At 46.2% G+C, this 25,982-nt stretch overlaps 2 protein-coding genes and 1 long non-coding RNA gene across 3 annotated transcripts; 1 reads left to right on the top strand and 2 right to left on the bottom strand.

The window, feature by feature from the left end:
• The first annotated feature begins 261 nt into the window (after positions 1-261).
• On the top strand, positions 262-2,603 carry LOC107194587. The gene is made up of 3 exons (XM_015584229.1): positions 262-468; positions 1,661-1,921; positions 2,427-2,603. Exons 1-3 carry the CDS (start codon positions 262-264, stop codon positions 2,601-2,603), a joined length of 645 nt encoding a protein of 214 aa, XP_015439715.1.
• An 18,877-nt stretch (positions 2,604-21,480) lies between these two features.
• LOC107194939 lies at positions 21,481-22,629 on the bottom strand. Its single transcript, XR_001516350.1, has 3 exons — positions 22,301-22,629; positions 21,583-21,656; positions 21,481-21,512 (listed from the first exon to the last, which is right to left on the bottom strand). It is a non-coding gene; the product is annotated as an uncharacterized LOC107194939 (long non-coding RNA).
• A 3-nt stretch (positions 22,630-22,632) lies between these two features.
• On the bottom strand, positions 22,633-24,275 carry LOC107194588 (the record flags this gene model as incomplete). Its single annotated transcript, XM_015584230.1, is given in 4 exon segments — positions 22,633-23,455; positions 23,663-23,987; positions 24,084-24,171; positions 24,173-24,275. Coding segments are annotated over 4 exon segments (1,335 nt in total), but the record flags the coding sequence as incomplete, so codon positions are not given.
• Positions 24,276-25,982: the final 1,707 nt, after the last annotated feature.

Genomic DNA, 25,982 nt, shown 5'->3' on the forward strand with positions numbered 1-25,982 from the left:
ACGCTCCTCCGGGCGGTTCGGCGGAAGATTGCCCGTTCTCGGACCGTCGGGCATCGCTTCCGTGAAAAATTCAGAACCGCGAAAACCCGGAAGATTGTTGGTCGAACGTTTGATTTTTCGTAGCTCGACGGAGGAGGCAGCCGACCTTGTTGAAAATCTTTTGACGTTCGGGCTTCCCATCTCGGCGGATAATTCTCGTCGTTCCGAGCCACGTGAAATAGCCCAAAAGCGCGCAGGACTCTTTGAAAGGAAACGAGAAAAATGAAGCGGGGAACGAAGTGTATCGCTCGGACCATCAACCTATCCAATCCCGAGACGTGCATAAGACCGAGGCGTGTACAGAAGCTGATCGACGCGGAAACGATGCAACCATGTCCGAGCACGGGACCGTCCACTTATTGGACCCCGAGGCCGATAGCGGTCAAAGTTTGCACGCGACGGGACATGCAACGAACATGTCCCCCGAAAGTAAGGAATCCCGACCAACGATGTCGTCGAAAATCACGAAATCCTCCTACCACGTCTGTGAAACGGTTGGAACCGGTGCGAGAGGGTTCGGTTTCTCGCGATTATCGGTTCCTACTTAGCCGAGAGCAGCGTTCCCCTTCTAGGCAGGTTCGAGGAAACCTGAAACGCGACTACTCGACCGAGCAGGGTATTTACTGTTAATGAGATTCCGTCCGGGTTACGTCGACTCGTTAACAAGGGACCTTTGGCGTTAAGCCGCGCGGACCCCCTCACTGCTCCCCCCCCCCCTTCTCATGTTGCAAGCCCGAGCTGTCTTTGCGCGATATTGACGTGCCGTGCCAAGGGGGATGATGGTGCTCCAGCACCTGTACGGAATTGGTTAGTCGATACGTAGTTGCGTTTACCTGAAATTAGCCCGACAGTCCGGTGTACACAGGTATAGAGCGACGCCGATGGGTCTCTAATGGAGGAGGACAGTTTGGAGTTCCCGTACTTGTTAGGGACACGTACGTACGTGACATCACGAGCCGAGGGCGTCGTCGCGTTTAGCGAATTCCACTCCGCTACTCGTACCGAACAGAAACACCGACGACCATCTCTCTCACTCTCTCGAGGGTTTCGTAAACGCGACGAATCTCGTCCCTTTAAACGCGAGCTTCTTTCCCTCTCCATTTGGCTCCCGTAGCCGGAAAAGTTTCTTCGTATCGCGTTCGAGCGTCAGCCACTGGGACTCGAGTTTCTCTCCTCTCGCAAGATGTCGACGGAATTAGCGACGGTACGAATGTAAATTGATGCGTACCGAAGGAATTTCGGTTCTTGGAGACGTACCAGGTGGACCGTGTTTGTCGCTAGTGTCTCGATTCGTTGGTCTTCCCGTGGTTTGCACATCGGCTACCTTTGTTTATTACGCGAACAACGACGTTCGTTAGTATGCAACCGTTCGAAATTCCGAAATTCACGATATCTGCGCGCTTGATTCGAACAATCTTCAGGGGACCGTTTCTCGGAATGTTATACGACGCGTGAAGCATGGAAGAGCACGGAAACACTGAATTCGTGGTCGAAGCTTCTCGAATGTTCCCGCGAAGCGCACTGCTCTTCCACGGAATATTATGCAATTTCTGTGTGCAAACGTACTTCCACTGTGCAAACGATATCCGGAGACACGGTAACTCGGTGCCCGTTTTCCTAGCTATGCGACTGTCCCCCGAAGGCGCCGCCAAAGACGCTCGGGCAAAAAGTGTGCGGAGCCGTGCTGTTCCTTTTGAAGAGCGGCGTAATGGTGGGTCTCGTTTATTGGACGCACTCCGAGGGACTGTGGGGATCCAGCACCGACGTGGAAGACCTCTATCACAGGATACTGGCCACGGTTTGGCCGTCCACGTTCAACGAACGCAACTGCAACGATGTAACAGTCAGACACCGTGTTATCGATACCAACGTTCACGGTACAGTAAATCCTCGATGATTGTCCGAAGGCTCTTCGGCAGTGAACATTAAATATTCCATAAACTAATAAGCCGTATGCAGGTGAAAAAAGATCATTGGCTTTGGAATTCTAAGCTCTATCACTGTACAAAACCTCGTTAAAAAATCAGCGTTGCACCAGAGGACCTCTCCTTGTCAGTGCTGAGCAGAGATGGGCAAATTTATTATAAGGAGTTTCGAATAACGAATAAAGGATAAAAACGTACTTCGTCATTTTTAATTAATTAAACGTCGAAATTCCAATGTTTATTATAAAATAATACTGCTTCTTGACTGGGTTGACTCTTGGTAAATAATTATTTAATCTCATTAACTGTTTAAAGCACAGAATGATGCCCTTAGATAATTCAACCTTTCACTATGTATTATTCGAATATAATTGTGCCGAACTCTGGTGCTGAGGAACCTTCGGACAATGATCGAGGATTTACTGTACATTATCAAAGATTAAATTATTTTCACCTTGCCAGGATGCCTCGACTCGTTTGGGAGTCCTCACGAGCAACGTGGTTCGCAAGTACAATCAAACGGTGTTTACAGTGATGAATTGCATCGTGGACACGTCGTACAGGCTCCAACAACAACTTGAAAGGATTCTGACGAAAAGTGAGGCCTCGTCGGACGACACCACGGACGACGAAAGCTAGCGATGCGACCATCGCCGACCGATACGAACCCCTGACTGGCGAACAAAAAGGGCTTCGAGAACGTATCGCGTGTCGTTCGTTACCCCTCCCTCGGGGACGATTCGTCTAATCCAATCTGTGACCTTGTAAATACCATGTGTAAAGCGTGAATTTTTGTTGGAAACGGTGACCACATTCCAGAAACGTACACGCACGATGTTTCTTTTTCCGAACGCGAGGGACGAGCCACGTGAACGGCCGAAACCCAAGGAGGGATTAAAATTCCGTTCGAGCTACGTTCATTTCTTTTTTTTGTTTTTCCTCTAGAGGGTGCACGAGGGATTTCTCAACGGGGGAAGAAGCTTGCATCTTAAGCGATTTTTATGGCGTGTCTTTCTATCGCTGTAAAGCGATTCAGAACCTGTCCCCGTGTATCTTAGGGGCGAGCCACGAATTTATTCCCGTCGCGGAGAAGATCCGTTACGCTCGACAGTTTGTATTTTTTCACGTTCCACGATTAAAGGCATGACCTCCCGCGTCCCCGTAAATTAGATCGAGACAGAGCCCATAAATTCGATTCCACGGATTTAATGGGAAGACGAAGTTGATGTACGCGCCCGGCGACTGTTTTGCATATTTTTGCTTTTGGCCGACGCACGTGCCCGATTCCGAGACATCTGAACGCATAGAAATTATCGTATCGTTCCCGGTGCATCGAAAAACAATTTTTCACCAAGACGTGGTTTTTCCGGAATTTCGCTGGAAGTACGTTTATGTCGAAGAGTCCGTTTCCATACGATGACGGGAAACGTATCGGTGGTTGATGCATCGTGATCGATCATGGTGAAAAATTTCGTCGTGGCCGCGAGCCGTTCGTATCGTTCGCTCGTCCCGCGATATTCGAGCAATCTAATAAGCGGCATGCATCACTTTTATCGCCCGATTCCACTGACACGATATGCTTATTAATAGACACCACCCTTAAGCTACCACCCTAAAAAATATGACCGTGGTTCGCTTGAAAATGAGCGGAGGGTTCACGATCAGGAGAAAAAGAGAGACAAGACGATCGCCGGAGGGGAAGGAACGAAAAGGGGAGGGGGGTTAGGGAACGAAGAATAAAAAGGTCGATCGAGGGACGTATATCGAAGCGTGCACGGCTATCTTGCGCCATGGTAAATGCATTCGAATCGATAGGGAAATAAATCAAACGATAATAAATCAACTTTTAACATTCCGAGCGTCTCGTTCTGCAAACGATAAAAAAAGAAAAGAACAGAAAAAAGAAACAAGCACCGAGACAAAGCTGCGTCAAATATCGTTTCCAACAGAGACTAGGAATTTCCGATTGATAAAATTCATACGATAAGCGCGCCGTTTTGACCATTAATTTTCTCGTTGAACACGCGAAGAGACTCGAGCCAGGATACACGATTGCACGGATTTCCGACGGATATATCGGGAATTCTAATTGGCGTACAATCGTCATCTGAAAAGAGTGCAATCGCTTCGAACGCGAATGAATAGAGAGAAAAAATTACATCAGGGAAGTCTTTCCTCGCGTCGATACGAACGACGGTAATTTTCAAACTATGAGCAGCTTCGGAACACGGGGACTCTCTGCGAGAAGGTGCGGTTACATAAAGAGCATCGGTTTGCAGCGAAGAAAAGTTCGAGATTCACCAACGGTGGAACGAACCTCGAATACTGGCGAGCGAAAGCAAGATCGGGCGAAGCAAAACGAATCACGGCGGGGTAAGGGAGGGGGGAGGAGTAAGTTCAGGATGTTCACGAGATCTCGACGTAATTACGACGAAAAAGGAGCCGAGAATCGGACCATAACTCGACGAATAACTAATTTACAATTAAGAGAAGCTGTGTAAGTCATGGGTGATCTCGGACTGGCGCGAGCTTTCCAAGAAGAAACTTCTTTTCCTCCGTTTCAACTGCTCATACTTCAAAAGAGATCATCGTCCGCTACGATGAAAATGAATTCTTAAGGTGGTTCATACCTGACTCTCTAGTCAATAAAGCATCATATTACTAATTGGTATTAAACACCCATTAATACATTTGAATAGCGTATAAAAATTATATCTATGAATTTCAACGACAATTTTCAATGGTCATTCTTCATTATATTATAAATAAAAAATATATTTTGGTTAGTCGTATGACTCCATTGTGCTCGTTTCTGATACTTTTGGCAACGTTATTTTTTCGAGCATATCTATATGTATAATCAGTATTCAATATTCAATAATTTAGAAAATTAGAATTCACTGAAAGACAAAGAAAGTAAAGTATTTTTTACATTCATTTGAAGTCCTCAACATAGTTCCAATAACTATCCGACTACCAACACATCCTGGACTGTATTGTCAAATATTTTCCTGGAATGTTCGGCAGGGTGCAAGATTTAATTCATTATCTGTGTTCGCGCCCGCAATGATTCCGAATGTTGAAGATGCACCGAATGTAGAACGTACCGAATGGTTACACAAACTCGGACAGTAAATGAGGAAACTTGGTTCAACAAAAACTAGTGAACTGTATTTAATATATAACAAACTTGGACGCGTGAATATTCAGGGGCTGTCCCTGCTCAAGAAACCAAGACTGACTTGTACACACACAAGCACCAGTTTGGTTCTATCAGTCACACTGACTGTTCAAAATGAGATTGATCTTTCTCCCTTGGAGTCTTGATTGAATCTGATCTCAGTTTGTAAGACTGAAAGCCTCCTCGGTGAAGCCCTTGCCCCCCACTCTCACAGTCCGCCCTCAGCGCACCTCTTCGTGGGGGTGGAAATGTAAAATGCCCGCTAAGGTGGACGACAGTTTGGCAACCTTGGGGACTTTCCTCCAGGTACCGTACGCGAGGCTCCCTGCGAGCCGAAGCGCGAACAACAGCGACCCGATACCCTTCGGAAAGCCCTGGTTTATGACATGGACCGTTAACTAATTTGGCGCGAGGGTGACTAAAAACTGCTGGTAGTATAAAATAATATCGTACCGTGCACATTTGGCGACCAAATGTGCAGGACAAAGCCTTTACAAATCCTCGCTCGCCTCGTCGATGCCATAAACCCATTCCTGGAACACGGTGTTCCAGAACACTGTGAAAGCTCAGGATTTATACTTTCAGTACCTAGGTTTTTAGTAACAGTTCCAGTTTCTGTAAAAAGAAAAAATTATAATTCCGGTTAGAAATCGTAAGACTGTCATAAAGGCTGTGTTAAAAACTGAATGTTTGACAAGCTTTTTCTCATTTATTTTATCGACGACCCAGTCTAAAATTTTTCGAGTGTGTGTATTTGGTTCTAAATAAACAGACTATATGATTTTTATTTAATTATCTAGTCTTTCGAAATTGGCACGAACCTCCTTAATTGCAGAGCAAAACACGAACCCTCGCCGACGCGACGGTCGACAATTTTTCGAACGATCATTTTCGTCAAATGCTCGGCCAAATTCAATACGTGCTTACCCCTGTCGCCCGAGAATAGGCGCCGATTCGGAGCGGAATCGATCGTTCGGGAAGCTTCGAACGAGCTCGGAGAACGTGTCCGGCATGAATATTTCACGCGGGATAAATCTCGGATGACGCGGATTAAAAGCTACATTATCGTTTCTTCGTCGCGATGCCCGTAGCGTGGGCGATAAAAAGAAAAGGAATATACGAGCGGAAACGGGGTGCTGCGAGACGATAAAGGGAGATTCACGATCGCTCTCGCCTCGATAGGTGGACATTAAGAAAACCCATGAGCGGCACCGAGTAGGTCGTAGACCTTTTAACGAACGTTATAGGTATAGAGAGAAAGAGAGGCAGAGTGATGGTACAAGAGGAAGGGAAAGGACGAGGGAAAAGGGACCTCGGGAAACTAATTTTCGCGATATTAGTCTTACGAAATTGGTTATTGATGTTCCATTCGTCCGCCGATAATGGCGGACGGAAGCGATTCTCCGGTGAAAGGTCGTAAGTCCAGGAAGGTCGAGGATCCCGGGGAGGCCGCGCAGCCACCCTTGCTCCCGGCTCGTCCTTCTTAAAGGAATTGCTTCCTTAACGGGCGTTAAATCGACTTTCCCCGAGCCGGTCTTCCTGGCCTTGCGATTGACAAATATTTCGTGGTCGTGTCCCTCTCCTCTCTCGTCCCCCCTTTTTTTTGTCGTTACCCTTTTTCTCTGGAATCTTGCTCGAGGTGCACAGCAACCGTCTCCTCTTCCACCTGGACCAACGTTTGGCCTTCTGGCGACCGTCCAAGAATCCGCACGTCTTCGCTAGCCAAGAATGCCCGAGGAATGGAACCGAGAAATCGATAAATTCGCGGAACGACCCGTTCGTCCACGACGAAACAACGTGTTCCCTTATATCCGATTCGGAGATGATCATCGATTTAATTCGAGATGCGGATTCCTCTCGCGGCAGGGGGTATTTGCGAACTCCCTCTTTCTTTGCCAGTTGCCTTCGGAGTCTATGGACAGGAATTCCTTTGAAAAATTCGATTTACAATTGCCCGGGAACATTTCCAAAACTGTTCCCCCGCTGGAGTCCAGAGGGCGGTTACTCGGTCCACGCGGAAACGGATCTGTTGGCTGGTAGGTAATGTACGTACGTCTATAAATAAACAGATGTGTCAGCTGCCAACATTCGTTCACCCCTGGAAGGGGATTACGTGAGATTTCGATGGGTAACGGGGTTTCCAAAAAGGTCCCGTTTTGGACAGACTGTAATCCAAGGATCCAAACGACTCGGTGTATCTGCTCGACCAATAATAAGTCCACCTCTTCGTTCTCGAAGGGACGTCCTGCCGCGTATGATTTGCGACGATGCCGTAAATTGGGATTACTTCGAAATTTCGAGTAACTTCTTCGTTAGCAATTTCTAGTTGGAACGTGGTCGAAATACATAGGTATGTATGTACCTCGGTGAGAGCAAGGGCTCCTCGACGATGCTGCCGAATCATCCAGAATCCTCCCGAACCGTAGACGATCACCGACACTCATTCGTATTCATACGCGGGCACGTATGAATACGCTTTGAAGAGGACCGCGCGAAAGAACCAGCCCGGCCCGATTAGGATATCCTTGAAAGCTCGTCCCGACGGGACGAGGCAAACTTTCGAAAGAGCCGGTACATTGTACGCGGCTGGGACCCTTCTATCGTTGAAAGTTTAATCGCGTCGTCGCAGCCCTCGCGACTATCCCCGCCCGCCAAATTAAGCCGCGTTAAGTACTTACTAGTGACCTTCTTTCCAAGTTTCAAACTATCGTTGCGGTGTGACCGGAGTCGAAAGGGACAACCGCGAATAATTTATGTTTAATGTGGGTACGCGGCGAGACGTGAAACGTCCACTTAAACGGAGCATATTCGACGTCTTCGCGGGCGACGTAACCGCGATCGGTCGTTCATTTTCCTCGGAATATGCTGAACACCTGGTCGCTCGTTCTGTCCAAACAGATGCCTCGAGAAAAAGCTAATATTACAGGGTGAATAAAGTTATCCCGATTACCTCAGTACGCCCTGTTACCGTTACTTGATTTTCAATTCACGCGATAAAGGTGTAATGCCTCCAGTCGAGGGCTCGTATCCCGCAAGATTAATCGAGAAGGCAGTTTTGCGACCGACCGTGTAAATAAAGGTTCGTAATCACCGGGCGTAATCCGTACCGCGAAACGATAGCGATAGATGGGCGGAGGAAGTGAGAGAAAGCGAGCGTGAAACGGTACGAAAAACACGTTGGAACGGATCGCGACCAACGATGCCGAAGCCGCGCGAGTTTGAAAGTTAAATTTACGAAAGGGGACGTTTCACGGTTGCGCCCTTTAAGGCAATATTCAGGGCAAAGTACGCGCTAGTAGGCCATTACAAAGTTATAATAGTACCAGCAACCCTCTTACGATGTTCGGAAGCCCCCCCGACTAGGCGGCGTTTTGACTTTAAAATGAAATAGTCGGGCGCAACGCGCGTGCACCTTCTGCCGCCCCGCCCCCTTCGCCGCCAGTAAACGTATACAACGGAAGTTTCTGCTCCTTTCGAGCGGCCATTATACAAACCGGAACGTTTTTCCGAAAGCCATGGGTCGCCAAGTAATTCCTAATGGTCCGTGTAACGCCACGGATTCACCGAAACGATCCCTTAACCCCGTCCACCAACCGACGCGATTCTAATTGGAGATCTCGCAAGAACCGATTCTTTGCCAATTTTAGATATTCCCTGGCAAAGCCCAACTTGTTGCCTTGCCCGCATATACCGTCGAGTCTGGAAGTCCTCGCGAAAGATTCCTCCGAGTCGATTCTTCGTTGAACGGGTCGCAAAGTACTTTGGCGGCAATCCGCAGACTGGAAAAATGTGAAAAGGAAAGGGAGAGGGAAGCGTTTCGTCCTGGGCCTGCTAGTGGACTCGTCAAGTAAGGCTACCTAGCAGACCCTGCCTTAGACGCGTGGATATAAGGTGGTCGGTTAAGGACGTATATATACGAACGAGGAAGGCTTCAGGTAGTTGCGGGAAAGGTGTCAACTCGGTAGACCTCTGATGGCGAATGTAGGAGGTAGTGCCGTCACAGTACAATGATGTACAAGATCGTGCGAACGAGTACCGGTAAAACAGCGACGAAACTGGAGAGAATAGTAACGAAACAAGGGATTGCAAAGTATTCTACCAAACTTTCCACGAGCTGATGGGCCGCTCGCTGCTCTCCGACGGGAGTGACCGGTAATGACAAAAGAGGGCAAACAAAACGAAACACTTGGACGAGTGAAAACGTGGAAAAGTGCGACGGTAGTGCAGCCAGTCGGAGTACGTATAACGACGTTCAAGGGACCAGCAAATTCATCTCGCTATCGCGGAACTCGGTCGTTCCGGGAGTTAGCCCGCGGACGACGACACGGGGACGAGATTTAAAAGTTCGAATGAAGTGCACCCTCGGAGTGGTTCTCGGTGCTCGCGGAACGTTTGAGCGCGAGAAAAATATCAGTCTCGAGCGAGCGAACGAGTGGGTGCAGGAAAAATAATTGATAATCCGGATATACGTATCTCGAATGTAGAGCAAACAGTGGGAACGTTCTGACCGTCCTCCGAAGACTCCATCATCCACGACGAAAGTAAGCGGAGAAAGAAAAAGAGAGAGAGAGAGAGAGAGAGAGAGATGAAGAGTGGATCTCCCCTTTGAGGCACAAAGGGAAGAACCGAGTCGTCTCGTCGAGATAATGATACCAGGATGAAATATACACGTATCTGCGGTAGGTCGCGGGTTAGAACGGAGATATTCATTTCACGCGTGCCTGCGTGTAAATGCGAAGGCACATTCAGGCCCGTATATCATCTCTTTCGAAGGACTCTAAATCAGACCAGGAGGGTTGAATAAACCACCGATTCGAGAGGTTTCCCGGAGATACACGGAATCCCAAATGAAAATGGGCACCGCTCCTCGAACCTTTGATACGACCCCGGAGAGTTTTTCCTCCTCCTACCGCCACCCCCATTACAATTTTCCGACTTGCACTCTTTTTCGACGGCCGGGAACTTTCACGAGATTAACGAATGACGCTAATGGATGATCGATCGGCATTCGAATGAATTCGATTGCGTTCCCGGCTGTATAAACGAGGATGGAATTGTTTCGCGTCAACGAAATCTGATCGAGCAATTTCCACCAATTCTCCCCGTGTTCGACTAAATACGCGTGCAATTTATATTCGATATCTCGATAATATCCGGGCGTCCGTACTCTTCGAAACATTCGAAACAACCGTGCACGCATTGAAGAAAAGAAAATCGGTAAAACCCCGAAACTGAACACCTTTCCACGACCGATGGCGGTACATTAATTACACCCGACGAATCCAATTAAATCCAGAAGCATCGTGAGACCCGTAGAGACACCACCCATCCACCGCCATTTTGTGGTTCAGCATGAAACGAGGGGATAGGGCTGGTAGCAACGAAGAGCACGCCAGCTCCGGGGGGGGGGGGAGTAGGATGGAGGGCTTAAAAATATGATTTTAATACCACTGCTCCGGGGGTCGCCGTATATCACGCTTTTGTCCGCCTACTATTGTCTCTACGCCGAACCCATACCCTCCCGAAACCGCCACCCCCATTCCTCCACCGTCCACCTCCGTCCAGCTCCGTTCCAGTCCCCTTTCGACGGACCTCCACCCCGCTCACACCCCCTTCATCTCTTACGCCACCCCCTAGGCGACGTGTCACGCGTGGACGCCGCTGCACCGAGACCGAAATGCGCGTAATTGAAAATTTTCGTACGTAACCTTCCATCGTTCCGCGGAGCCACGGAAAGAACGGTGAACCACGATTAATTCCTGCCCGCAGCGGGGAATGGAGCCCCGGTTGTAGCCGTCGGAACGATTTTTTTCCGAAAGATATCGGCACGATGGAATACGTAGAAGTCCCTCGATCCTTCGTGGTGTCATTCGCAGCATTCACCGGAGAATCGTTCGATCGTGTTAGAATCAGAGAGGTGATCCCAGGCAATTCGATTAATCCTTTGTACGCCAAGGGAATTCAGAAGCGAAAGAAGCTTTCGCTCGTGAATAGTACTTTGGTCAGACCGAGATAAAAGGACCCCCCCCCCCTCCACCGAATGGTTCGAATAAGGTATCCACGAGCGAATCGAGCCCAATAATTACGACGCGGTCGCGCCGCTGTCACAGGACCGCAAAACCCCTTCGATAAATAGCAAATAATGCGTGCCGCAACGGTGCGATGTCGCGAGACCACCAGTCTCTTTCGATAAATGGCAAACTACGAATCGAGAATACGTTGTGCAACGGTCCGATCCGGCGCAAACGGTACCGAATAATAAGTTTCCCTTTAAATTGGCTCGAATGTGGTTCGCGGGACCAGAGGAGCGAGACTTCAAAGGGAAATTTCCGCCGCGCGTTGTTGTTACTTCGCGCACCGGGAACCAACGCCAGGGCGTTTCTATTAACTGAAATGTGTAAAAGAAGAAACGCGACACGCCAGAAGGCAATATAACAAAAGAACCGACGATACCGCCAACCGAACGAACGCAAAACCTTGAGAATACTCCCTTTGCAACAGGGTTCCGGCGTTAAGCTCCCTTTGGAAAATGAATAAAAATTACATCCGCGAGATCTCTGAATTCCTCGACGGTACACGGTACAAAGGCAATCTTTTTTCCCCCGACGTTCGTACCCCGGCGAAGATTAACCGAATCTGCTAAACAAGACCGCTACGCTCCGTTCTTTCTTTCCTCGTAGCCGCAACGATAAGACCCGCCAGCGTCTCCTCGATGCGATCCAACGAGAAAATTTCAATTAATTAAGGCAGAAGGATACGCGACACAATGGAAGAATCCAGAGACACGACTAGTACAACGATGAAATCTAATTTCGACGCAATCTTTCCGCCGTAGTCGTTAAGCGTCGAAAAAAATGTCGCGAAACTGTTACCCCGGAAAGATCAAACGAATAATATTCTTCTGCGATTTTTCTACATATCTTACAAAGCGCAAAAGGGATTGAAACCAGGAAAAATTCTTTCCATTGTTTCACGAACTGAAAGTTTATGCGACTCGTAAATTAGGGTGAAGATTGCAATTACTGCCAGTGTCTCAAATACTGTCACTTCCTTTTTGCTTTACTTTTACTATTACTAAATTGTACCTCTGATTAACATAAAAATAAAGAAATATGTGTAAAAACACCACTACATAAGTAGGAAACAGAGATGGGCAAAGTCATTATCTAGATAAAAAGTTTCGAATAACGAATAAAAGATCAAAAAAAATATTTCATCATTTTTAATTGTTCAAACATGGAAGTTTCAATTTTTATAATAAAATAATACTTCTTTATGAATAAATCGACATTTGTCGAACAATTATCTGATCTCATTAACTGTTTAAAGCTCAGGACGCCACCCTTAGAACTGCTGCTTTTCACTGTGTATTATTCGAATAAAATTCTGCCCGACTCTGGTAGGAAGTGATAGCGGAATTATACTAAAAAAAGAGGCATAATTTTACTCTTCAGCGTATATCTATAGTGCAAATCGTTAAAGTGTAGGTATAAGAATTACTTTAACTTTCGAGATGACAGTTATAGAATCACTGGAATTGTTCGCAGATTTTAATTAATGATTAATTAATTCTTCACATGTAACGTATAAAACTACTTGTCTTAACGAAAGAAATGTTTAAATAATATATATTATGCTTGCCAGTGTAGAGATACACAGTATTCGATGCTGTATCAATCTATCGTACAAAAAACAGATCATTCCGTTAAAAAAAAATCAAGACGACTTCGACACAATTTATTTTCATAAAGTGTACCGTTAACTTATTATTCTAGGTGATCAAGTTACCTGGTACACCCTGTATATGTATATCCTAACATCGTACGAGAAACTATCAAACCAAGACCACCGCTGATCTTAACCTTGCGCGAGGAATCGACACTTTCGAAGATCGTGTCGCCCGTGTTCCCGGTATCAAAAGTGTACGAACGACGAATAACTCTCCCCGCACGAAGATTACGAGCGGAGAGCTTCCCATGTCCTCGTAACGGCGGTAGATTTCTGAAAAGCTGGTAAAACGAGTTTCTTCCTAAATGAAAGTAATTACGGCCGATGTTATTTGGCACGACCGGCGAAGTCTATGCCGGGCGTGGGGGTTTCTCCATTTAATTTCCTCCGAAAACGTCACGGACGCCGCGTTAGCACGTAGATCGTATCTGTAAGTTGCACGATAAAACTATACGGAGGAAAATGCATATGACGCTATCCCGCCCGTATCCCAGGTGAACACGGTGCCCCGTCCATTACTCCGATCCGCCATTAAATTTTCTCCAAAATTACTCGTTATAGATGAGTCGATAGTCGCGGGGCAGCGTTAATTTCGCCCTCGTAAATTAAGGAGGTCCGCGATTACGACCGGACGCTGCCAATTAGACGATCCAGCTCCGGCGAATTACCTAACGCGGAACGCCAGAAGTACCGGAGGTTTCGCGGGGTATTCGTAGAGGATAATCTCATCCAGTGATACTGCGGAACTATGGGAATGTTATTCGAGTCTGAAGGTATTTCCATGTGAGACGACGTTGAAACACCGAGTCGGAGAAGTTCATTTGTTCAGAATATGGAAATAATCCATTAACCGGGCATCAGTCTCTAATTTTCTCTTTCTTCTTCCCAATGTTGTTCTTTCTTCCATCTTCTCTTGATCGTTACGAACGTTATATTACTCCTCCTGCGTAGGTATCGTTGTTATTGTTCCGTATTAAGAATTTAACAGATTGTCTTGTTTGCGACTATGCTGAACATCAGCCACAAACTGTAACGTAATTTTTTTTCGTAGCGTCCCTCGGAATGCACGAGTACAATGGACACAGAGCTATATTCAGCTCGACTGTGTACACGCGTGCAAACCGACCCCTGCTCGCGCCTCGGTACGCGCGGTGATAGGCGTTTTGTAGGTAGTCACATGGTTGGCACGAAAAGGGTGGCTCCGCTGGCGCCGAGACTATAATTCTGCGTTATCGGCGAGTTCACGGGCCAACGCATCCCTTCCTGGAACAGCTAGCTGATCCAACTCGGCTGTTACCACCCCGGTTCACTCTGTCACCTCGAGACCACTCTCGAGGATCGCGTATGCTTCGCTCGGGATTCTTCGTATCGTCCTCTCCTCGTGGGATTACGACGATATTTCAAACGATATTTTCGTCGATGCCCGTCCATTAAATTACAAAACGAAATCACGGTCCGAGTCCATCGGGATCCGACACGTTCTCGTAATTAAGTAAGGTGCAATAAGTTTGCGCGGCTGGTGCAGCAAATTTTACGAGATAACATTGAATTCTGGATCCGAAAAATCTCGACGGAAGTCACGTCGCCCCCCCCCCCTCAGCCCCAATCATAAATCCATTCCTTATCGGTGTCGTCGACGAATCCCTCGATTCCTGGGTCGGTGGTCAGCAATCAACCGTCCGAAGACAGTATCATCTGCGGGATAACCTTCGACTCCCCTTGCTGGAAGCGCAAACGGAACGTAGAAAATCGGTGGATCTCGAATGACGCGATGCTGCGCGACGCGGCACGGGGACCGAACCGATCCCCGCCCCGGCTAGAAATGATTTAAGGGTTGTTATCAGGAGACCCGGCTGCGGGTCGGACCGTCCGCGTCAGCGAGAACGCGTCCGTATCAAATTCGGTCCACCCTCGGTGTCCCCGAGCCCGGCCTCGACTTCAGGTGCCCAAAGCAGAGGGGGAGGGGGGGGGGGAACTTGTTCCCCAGCATCGACCTCGTTCGGCAGGAACCCTCCTCCACCCCTATACTCGGGTATTTAGCCGAGCGAGCGTAGTCTATCGGGTCTGTCGTCCGGTTCTCCGGCGAATCCGAGCCAGCTTTCGACGTGACGATGCCGACGCGTCGGTATTGCCAATGTATCGGTGTCGTCTATCCAGAGCTGGTTCACGCGCGATTGCCTCAAGGGGGCAATGGCGAGTGATGAATCGATGATTAAGATGAGCCGTCTTCCGTGAACGCTGTCCTCGTTGCGACTCCCGACCGATCGACCTATCGATCCTCTTCCATGCCCCCAGCCTTTTCCTTTTCCAATTAGGCAATAGGTAAGCCCACTCCCGTTTCTTCGTTCAAACGGGGTGGCGTTCGTTGTGACTTTGCCTCCGGTGTCGATCGATCGACGGTCCATAGACTATACGAAATCTGAACGATCGGGATCGCGAAGAAGAGATGAAAGTTTGCCAATGTTGTTCCCGAAACGACTCGAGTTATCGATCTGGAAACTATGAAGCGTCGATAGCGACAACGTTCCCTGCCAAATTGGAACAGCGTTACGGTAATCGTGTGAAATTGCAAGGCATCGTCCGAACGAGACCGCGTTTCGCCTAAATTCACGGCACCCCCTACCCCCGAGGCAAGTCGGAGTGTGCAGAAACCTGTACGGGGAATCCGGATGGAGTTCGTATCGTAGAAACAACGCCAACGTCTAAACTAACTTTCGCGTAGGGATCGTGCTGTGGATCTGTGCTGGATCGACTCGATCCTTGATGCGGTGCAACCTATAGACGTGAAAACGACGGACGAAACCTTTCGATCTTGCCAACGTTGACGATAGAAAAATCTCGGATGAAACATTTGGCACTTCCAAAGAGAATTAATTAGACGAATATTATTAATTGCAATATTCCGGCATCGTTCGTAATCCGATATGTCGTTTCTGTAACAAGAATAATCAACGAGAAACTGGATTCCACGGGTCGAGTCGCCTACCCGCGTAGAAATCAACGGACACCGAGCGTTCGAGCAAAACCCTGTTTCCGTTCGACGAAAGCCATCCTTCGTACGATAGAAAATATGTCGCAGGACGAATTTATCGTCGACGAAATCGCCGCGGACGTATTAACGAGCGCACCAAGTTTCGGAACGTAGAAAGAAACGGGAACGTAACTTACGAACGGGGTAAAACCGTCGCCGAAGGACAACCGTGGAAAAAGCTGCAAGAACCCAAGCGTGGAGGAACGGCCGGAGTTCTGGTCGTTTTGCGGGGCCGTCTCGTGTTTTCCTACGTGCGCTTTGTCCTCTTTCCCGAGGATAAAAATCGCGAGGGTGTAATTAATCGCCGAGCATTCAGGGTGCCCGTGGTTCGAACCGCGCGAAAATTTCCACGTAGCGACGCGAAGATCAATTATCCCTCGACGGACGGCAAACAGACGGAATTCGAGGGAGATTTACCTGTGAACGCGACGACGCTCCCGTTGGCAGGATAAATCCCGCAGTTCCTCGACGGTGCGCGATACGAAACCGAAACTAATTTCCGCGTGGAAGTCGGGCACACGCGGAGACAAAGAGCCGCGAGAAAGGTAAATGAAAAGCCGGGGCGGAGGGCTGGAGAAAAGTACGTGGGGACGAGGAGCGAGGAAAATTACTGTAATCAACCTCTCCCACGATGGAGTAACAATTACTTAGACATCGCGCCGGCTTAAAGAGTCAAAGGGAATCACCGAGTTCCGTCGAAGACGGAAGCATGTTGTAGCGGCGAGAACTAGGACGTCCCGGGAACGCCGTGATTGAGTCGCTTCGTGACATCACGTCGTCGTCGATTAAAACGAAACAGAGACGATAGGGTAGGTGTGGGTATTACTGCGGACTTTTGGGGTAGGTTAACTTTAGTGTGCTCGATTTAAATGCTTTTGGTTTTATCCCTTCACTGCTGATATTCGGTCAATTTGACCATAGCGCTATTTAAAACTTATAAAACGCGGTTAATTTTATAGTTATGAATTTGATGATTTTATAGTTGTGTAGTCGTGCTACTTATCAAGACATTCAATTGCCGAAACGTAAGACTCGTTGCTTGTGTCCTGCAAAAAAAGAATGAAAGCATCGCATGAATGCATAACTTGCCATAAACCTGTGTGCTCACAATGCTCGAGACATATTTGCAAGGAATGCATATGAAATTTTCAGCTTTAACATTTTTGTATCTAATATGATTATGTTTACTTCAATAGATGCTATAATTTTGACGATTTGTTCTATTTACTTATTTATTTCATTTTAGGTATGAAGGGGAGGAGTGTGGTAAAACAAATATATATTAAGGGAAAATTTAAGGATGTAATTAGTGGTAACTACTAACCTTTAAGTAAGTTGTTTATGGCAAATCTTGCATCAAACTTGAAACTTTATAACAGGCATTGGACAAAATTTGGCTTCGCAGGTTTGCCTAACTGGGTAATAATTATATCTACTAAAGTTTAAAATAATTTTCTCATTAATCTTCAAGAGCTTATGTACTTTCCAACATTAAATATTATTTGTTTAATAAATATCCGCTGTAATACCCAGACCTACCCTACCGGATGCATCGAAACTGGGCAAAGTAGCACGGTCCTAAGATTTCATCGATGCTTCCGAAGTCGAGTAATCGCAAAGTTTACCGACGACTCCGACTAATCAGAAACGAGCTGTTTTTTTTTTTTGTTCTTCTTGTACAGCCACCGAATCAGCCTCCTTCGTCGAGGAGAACGATCGGCTCGTTTCGTGCAGCCTTTTTCTAGAAATCTATTCACTACCGAAGCTTCAGATGCTTGCACGTTGCTTCCTCTAGTCTCGACAACAATAGAAGCCCCAGGGAATAGGAGACGATACAGGATGATGTTTTTCCGGAGGAATACAACTGTTCCTCGACCACTTACTCGGGATATTTTTCTATCCGTACAAAGTTTCATCAAGCCACCAAAGCTTCGTGATCTCCAAGAGATCGCGCAGCCGACCCCGATCCATTTTACCTTTATCTTCCGAACACTCGGAGACGATCGTACGCGAGACGACACGGACTACCCCCCAACCCCCCACCTTCTCCGGTGCGCGCGGAACGAGACGAGACGAAGCTCGACACGGAACGTGACGTTTCAGTCTCCTGGAGAATTTTAATTTCATTTCTTATCCGTGCCAGCGAAATAAAGAAGGAAGAACGAAGAAGAGATCGGTTGAACGAAGAGAGGAAGGTAGATTTAGACGGGGACGGGAGAGTCAACTGCGCCCGTTTCTCGAGACGTGACGAGAATGGATATTCCGCGGACGACACTGAACAAAGATGATTACAACCCCGCGAAGGGTGTCCAACGACTCGACGGTTTCTCACGCACTTCCATCCTTCGTCCACTTCGAGAAACCTACAGAACAGTCCCGACGAAGCGTCTTCGAACTTCGAAGGATATTTGACGGTGGGTGAAAAGGATAGAAATCTGGACGGGGGGAACGCCTTCGACGCCTGTGCGCTGGCCAAGTGCCATAAAAGTACAGGTGGTCCGCGAAATCCTTCGAGTTCACGAGAGATTTTTATTGTTACGGAGCATATTGCCGGAGACAAAGAGCGCCCGCCGTCTATTTACAACGACCCCTCCCCCACCCCTCCCTTGTCTAGAGAACGCAACATTATTTCAGTTAGCAGTAATTCAAAGCACTCCACTGTACCCCGTGACAACGAAGCCTCTGTGTACTATCCGTTTTAATCGTTCCAACGATACCTACTCCATCGTGTTTCGCCAATGTTTCTTCGCACGAACATCGATTTTAATTCGCTACGTAACGCGTTCATCGTTGATCGAATTAATCGATTCTTCGCGGGAAATTTCGAATAATTCAAAGACCCACCAAGATCAATGATTAGAAACGGACAATCGAAGTTGAATCTGCGAAAGGTGTCGGATATGTCTCGTGGACCGACGAATGTAACCGAGGGTTCGAGGGTGCAATCGACGGACGGGCGAGCGAAGAAGCGAGGAGTAGGTTTCGAGACGGAGGTTTCGAAGAAATGGAAGCAACCGCGGCAGGTGAATGAAACGAGAGTAATGCAACCAATTAGTTAGAATTAGCATCGAGCAGCTGGGCCGGGAGGAGGGTCGAGAAGATTGAGGGGGGCAAGTTGGATTCCCTCAACCCTTCGCCGTTGCCGGTAAAATAATTACCGAGCATCTCTTCACTCGGTTCCTCCCTCCCCCCCCCCCCTCCATTCCGTGAGCTTTCTGCAAGATGGTGGGTACTAGCCACGCCGCCAGTCTAGCTGCTACTCCGGCTGCCAGCGTCTCCACTTCCGAAGCAACTCGAGAAGCTAAAGTAATCCTGACGAACGGTCAGAAACCGGCGAAACGTTCCTGTGTATTCCCGTATTCTCGACACGAAGAGACCATGGAGAACGGGGCTGGCGCACGCCCGATGGTACACCCCAATCCACCCCTTCCACAAACGCCAAGCATTCCGCCAGGTGAAGAGCGGCTAATTTGTATCCCTTCGCGGAACAATGCACGGTTAATCCGAGTCTCGAGTAATCGCGAAGAAATGATAAGTAATGAGGGTGTATTTGTTTCGGAAAATTTACCATCTGCACAGGATTGATCGCCGTTATTTGTCGATCCTCCGGCTCTTCCCACCAGCGAACGAACGGTACTATGGACGTTACATATTACATCCACCCTTTCCATTCTCGGACGTAGTTCTCGCGTCGATTAAACGTGTAAAACGATACCCCCACGGTGGTGTACTAAGAACGAAACCTGAGATCGTACTGCAACCCTTTCGTGGCGACGCGAAAGAAAGAAACAAGGGAAAACCGTGTACAGAGGGAAATCGGTGAAGCCCGTTTCCCCTCGCGTCTAAGACGAAACGGGTAATTTGTTCCCTCTGGATGTACCGCTAATCCGTTCCACAGCCGGCGAAATTGTTGACTCTAATAAATGCGAGTCGCTTTGTTGCCGGCTCCGCAAGCTACACACAAGCCCTCGCCGCGAACACGGTTCGATATAACCGTCGAGGAAATGTAGCGAAGTAATCGTTCGACTTAGACAGTTTTCGTCCACGAGACGGAAACCTCGAACAGGAACCACTGGGGAAAAAAAAAAAGAATAATAGAAAGGATGAGGAGAGCTCTGTTTACCGCGAAAAGAAAATAAAAAAATTGTGTCTTACATCTTTTCAATTACACAATCATGTACCCACAATACTTAGCTCGATACGCTGCTGTAGCAAGCGAAATGCAAACGGATGGGAAGGGTTAAAGTCAAGCTGAGAGAGAATTCGCCGACTGTACAAACAAGCACGGAACAAAATCGTTCTTAATTGTATGCTAACGACCCGATCTCTGAAAGTCGGATAAGGTTTCGACTTCGACCGCACAGTCAGCCACCAGTCGACCAACTTCCCGGCAGCGACGCAATGCGCCGAGAATCTGAATTACAGAGAGTGCTTTAATTAATTTCTATTATTAGTCGCGACGATGGCCCCTGAAAAAACAATGGTAAACTGCAAGGAAACCGTTCGTAGAAAAGAGCCCGCGGCGCGTTGAACTCTCAAAGAAGTTGACGGGGGGCACCGCATCCCGTCGCGATGCTCTGATTCAGCAACATTGCTGGAATTCGAGACGTAACGGTGAATTTATTATTATGCATTTATGCAGATCGAAATTAATATCGGAGTTTCGACTACGCCCTCCCGTAACTCGTGCCCCCTCCATCGCCTCTTTCGCGTCTTCTTTGAATACAGCGAATGGGAGATACCTATTGAAGTCCTTCGAAACGAATTCGTACGGTCCCCGTGGAACAGTCGCGCATATACAACTTCGGATATTTTAGCACAGATTTCAAAACAACGCAGACCCTATTTTTGAAATGCCGAAACCTTGTCGATTCAACTATTTAGTTTCGATATATCGATGCGTTATTAACCGCGCTGGCGATATGCTACCGTTGCAAATGAAACTGACTCCGGTCGGCGGTATGTATCTGGAAAAATCGTTATTAAAACCATCGAATCACCGAGAGTTCGAGTAAACCCAATTATGAACTCGACACGGCCAATTTCATTCCCTTTTCCCGGAAATTGGGAAAGTTTATTGAAAAAAAAAAAAGGCAAACCGAGCCCATCGTATCTGTTTCCCGTGTAATTCTAAACCGTTCATGATATTAATCGCGACCGATACAACACCGTGTTAACCGTTCAACAATCGTTGCGGGCGTAAATTGCATCGACGGTTCTGGCGAAAATGATTGCAGACGATTTTGAAAAAAAAAAAAGAAAAAAACACCCCCCGACATAAAGGGGGGGTGGATAATAAGAGGATTCGTTTACGACGCGTCGTAAAGCACGACGTACGTTACCAGCTGCAGACCTCGTAAATAACAGTCGGCGGTGTCCCGGCTCCATGAATTTATGGACTGGTCCGCGATATCGCTGATAAGAATCGGCAAGTGACCAGTCATCGCCTCGTATTCCTCGTGCAAGCGCAACGGAGCGTCGTAACAAGAACAGGAAGAAGCGGAAAGATGAAATTTCAAGAACTTTATTTCATCGATTCGACTCGTCGTTCGTGTCTAAAGATATACAGCATATCTCCCCCGATCACTGCCGCCGATCGTCTTTCTTCCTGTGACGATGAACAGTAAAGATTATAAAACACTCGTACGACAGAAACAATTATCGTATTATTATTATACCATTTGACAAGGTTCATTGTCCATTATCGCCTCCGTTCCCGTTGCACTCGATACGAATTCCTCGTTGGTCGTCACTGTAATATTTGAAAAATATTCGATAATGTTGACAGAAAAAATCATTAGATATACATAGATATACAACTAACTTGATCACCTCGAATAACGACTTAGTACAAATTTTGTATTAAGGTACACTTTATACAAATTTTGAAGCGTGGAACTTAAATGACATCAAGAGGCACATCTTATAAGGTACGTGTTGTTTTTTGTGGGTGGAAGTATTTCAGAAATATCACGGGAACATTGATTTTTTTTAACGGAATCACCTACTTTTTGTACCTTAGTTCGATGGAGTATGAAATTCGGAGTAAAAATGTGTCGACCTTCATATGTCCTAAGCCTAATGGTTAACGAGATATTTAGGAAGCTATGGGTACTTGAATTGATGCCCCCCAACTTCAATACAGTGATTATTTAGTAAATATCTTATTAACTATTAAATTTAGGACATATGAAGGTCAACACATTTTTACTCAGAATTTGATACTCTATCAGTCTATAGTACAAACAATAGATCATTCCGTTAAAAAAAATCAAGGTGACCTTGAAATCTCTGAATTAAGTTCCACGCCTCAAAATTTACATAAAGCGCACCGTCCAGTCATCATTCGAGGTGATCGAGTTAGTTGAGACACCCTGTATGTACTTAGCTGTTTACCTGGCATATTCTTTCTCCTCCCGTCCAATGTTATAGAACCATCTGAAATTATTCTGTACGTTCGTATTTAAACTTCCACGTTTCTTCGACATTCCCGATCCTCTCCTGGACCACTTGTTCATATTTTGCTCTCGATCGGAATCCTTTGAAATCGATCTCCGCGTGGTAGGAGTAGCCAACGTAACATCTCGCGAAATTACCATATATTTCCAGAATTCCTTGTCTGCCGGAGGTTTCCGCAAAATCGAGGGTTTCCTTATCTTATTACGATAGACAGCAGAGTTTGGGAAATTCCCGGAAGAGGTCTTTTCGAAAACTTTATCCTTTCGATGGCCGGATTGCTTTCGAGGAAAACTCTTGGTCGAGCTAGTGTCATCGTTCCCAGAAAATCTATCTGTATGAATGTAATTTTGTTTGGTCGTATGTTTTACATCGAATATCTCAGGGCTACTACTAAGTTCCGTGGTGAACCTGGATCCCCCTTTTTTGCCAATCGTGTTCTCTTGATCCTCGAAATTCACGAGAGTGTAAAATACAGGGGAATCACCTCTACCCCTCACAGCCTTGAAACCATCTTCGACAACCTCGAAAACTGTCGTTTGTGTATTACCCACAAAATCTGATTCCGTTATTCCTTCTTCTTGTTTCTCAACATTCTTCGTTGTTGATTTGTATTCAACAGATAATATTGAAACATTACTCGTTAAAGGTGTAATTACTTGGTTGGATTCCGATACCGGAAATGTCACTGGTTTAATTGAATCCATGGATCCGGTTACGTCGACCGAGTCGTTCCGATTTAATACCGAATCTATCAAATTCTTCTTATCTCCTACGACTTCTTCGCTCGTCAAACGGATCGTCGACGTTGTCTCTACGCCGACAGGTGAAAACGCAACGTCAGTTGAAAGAGCATTGTTACCCAGTCCGCCAGAATTGTTACGTTCACTACTATTTCCCGTTACATCCCAACTCGTAATGGTAGTTCGTTCGTTTCCACTCCCGTCGAAGGATTCTTCGCTGCCGAAGACGGTGGTTGAAACCAAACTTTCAGAGATTTCATTTGTTTCTCTTGAGTCGGTTACCAGGTTCTTCTTAGTTTCTTCCTTCGAGTTAGTGCTGATGGTGCTTTCTTGTGTAGACGAAGCGTTCAGACTATCGAAATATACCAACGAATAAAGACTGGCGTGACAATCAATCGAGAGAAATAAAACAAAAAAACAAAACAACTAATTACTGGAAGATGGGCTGCACAGGAACTGTTTCGAACTCACCGTTAAGATTACTTCGCGTTTAAAACCGTTTTCACAACGCGAGGGGAATTTATCTCATGTCGAACAATCTGTATTTCTTGATACTAACCTGCTGAATGTCGTAGGGATAGATTTCGTAACGTCGAAATGCTCCTCGATTTGAAAATAGGCGATGGTCAAAATCCTGAAAAGACGACCCAATTTTTCTCGTAAGACTGACTTGTCTGGCAGAGCCTTTTGCAGCAGCAACAGTCTTGCCCAGTCGGACTTCAGGGCACCAAAGGGTAACGCAGTCGGCGGACATTCAAACCCACCAATCATCATATTGATTGTCGGCACGTTCTCGAGGTGGAACTCGGACAGATAGCCCTCGAGCTCGGCAATATCGTACTCCAAACAATCGGCCGGCAACACCGAGGAGATGGAGCTTGCTTCTACGAGACAATTCCGTGTTCCATTTTTAATTCTTTATCGGCGCACACGTATCTATGTAATTATTTTCTTTCTGTAAAGGAGAATGTGGCACTTACTGCAGAATGTAGAAAGAAACAGGGCTAATGAATAGACGTGCACCCGCGGTATCACCTCACGCGACATGATTACTCCGCCAACTGAGCCAGTGTAGGTATATTCGATTTCGTCTGGATCGGCACATTGCACTCCGTGAATGTTCGCAGATTCGTGCGACACGTGAACGTGTTCGAACGGAAGTGACCATTAGTCGTTGAAGAACGATTGCTTCCCAGTGATAACTTCACTTTCGCCTCAAGTGATTTCTCTGTAATAGTTATTCGTCACTTTCATACTGTACGTGAAAAGCAATTTGCAGTAAACCGAAGATTTAATAAATCACCGACTAATATTTCATGTTATCTTTATTATCATCACGATCATTCATTAATATTAATATTAATATTCTTTATCATTATTGTTACCATCGTCATCGTCGTGGTCATCATCATCGTTACCATTACTATTATAATATTTTGCTCCACAATTATACTCACGCGCCTTATCTATTTATACGTGTCTAAATTTGTATCATTTGTTGGTTGTTTGTTTATTTGTTTGAAACCCTGAGACTACGATTCTACCCCCCTCGGCGAATCGATGAACGTACACGAAGAAAATGCTCGTTAAAAATTGATAACCGACACGTTCTTGTCAGTAAACACATTTCTTTTTTCTCTCTCTCTCTCTCTCTCTCACTCTCGCCTTCTCTCTCTCCCTCTCTTTCACTTTCTTTCCCCGCCCCCCTCTGTTTCTCTCTTCTCCGCTGGCCGTTCTTAGTTAATTGCGCGTTGCACTCGATAGCAAATATTAATTGAGGCGAACCGTGTACTGTTTTGGTACCGTTTACGAAACGTAGGTAACATTTCAATGCGATGATTTGTATCTTGCGCGAAAATCCAATCGCGAGAAGATCAATTTTGAATGATCATCGAAGAAAAAAAAAACTAGAACAATGGACACGTTAACACGATGCGTTCGAAATTTTATTTAAACGTACACCTGCCACGATTTTATTTAGTCGTCGTTTGCAGTTCCTCGAGTTTAGGATGATTTTCTCACCTTATAACGCTAAGTTAAATGTTGTAACATAAAATAAATAAATCTTAAATCGACGACACGCGCAGATGGAACAGTCAAATCAAAAACTTTTCCGCGAACGGTGTTTCAAGTTTACTTTTTAGCGAATTTATCGGAGAAAAATATAAGGATGGTCAGATTTTTTTTTCTAAATTTTTCCATCTACGATTGTCTCCACTGACTAAATAAAAGATACGCAATACGCGACGTGTCACGTCAACTATTTTGCATCGTATATTTAAATGCAGGGAGAATTAAACAAAGTTTCGAACGTTAGAAAAATCGAAGAAGAAGTACAGAAACAAAGGAAACTGAAAAGGATTTTGCGATCGATCGATCGAGAGAAAAATACATCCAATCGCGTATGTCCTAATATTATTGCACTCTAAAACATTTACATGACTATTCCCGCATATAGAAATTGTGTGGTTCTGGCCGCTTCGATCGATCGTTGGCCAAACACTTGTATTTCGGCCCAATTTCAACGATTAATTATAATAAAATATTCATTTACAACGTTCCCAGTAAATAATTTATATTCTTTATTAAACACCGACTTACCCACCACGAAACAACAAAAGACTGACCGATCGAATCAGCGAGAACCCTGTCGCGATTAAACGCTAACAAAATGACAAAGAAAAACATCGCTTAATTTGTTTATAAAAGCATGTCTCTTCATTTAGATAAATAAACCTTTTGCGTGTGAGTTGCAGTTGCCAAAACGATATTCATCGATTTCAATTTGTTTCACGCTTCGAGAAAAGCGATATATTATGCGCAAGATCCCAAGCACAGATCTCAGATAACAGTAATAACTAGATAATAAAGATCCCTGA

Source organism: Dufourea novaeangliae, unplaced genomic scaffold (assembly GCF_001272555.1).
Source record: "Dufourea novaeangliae isolate 0120121106 unplaced genomic scaffold, ASM127255v1 scaffold8, whole genome shotgun sequence".
Classification (NCBI taxonomy): domain Eukaryota; kingdom Metazoa; phylum Arthropoda; class Insecta; order Hymenoptera; family Halictidae; genus Dufourea; species Dufourea novaeangliae.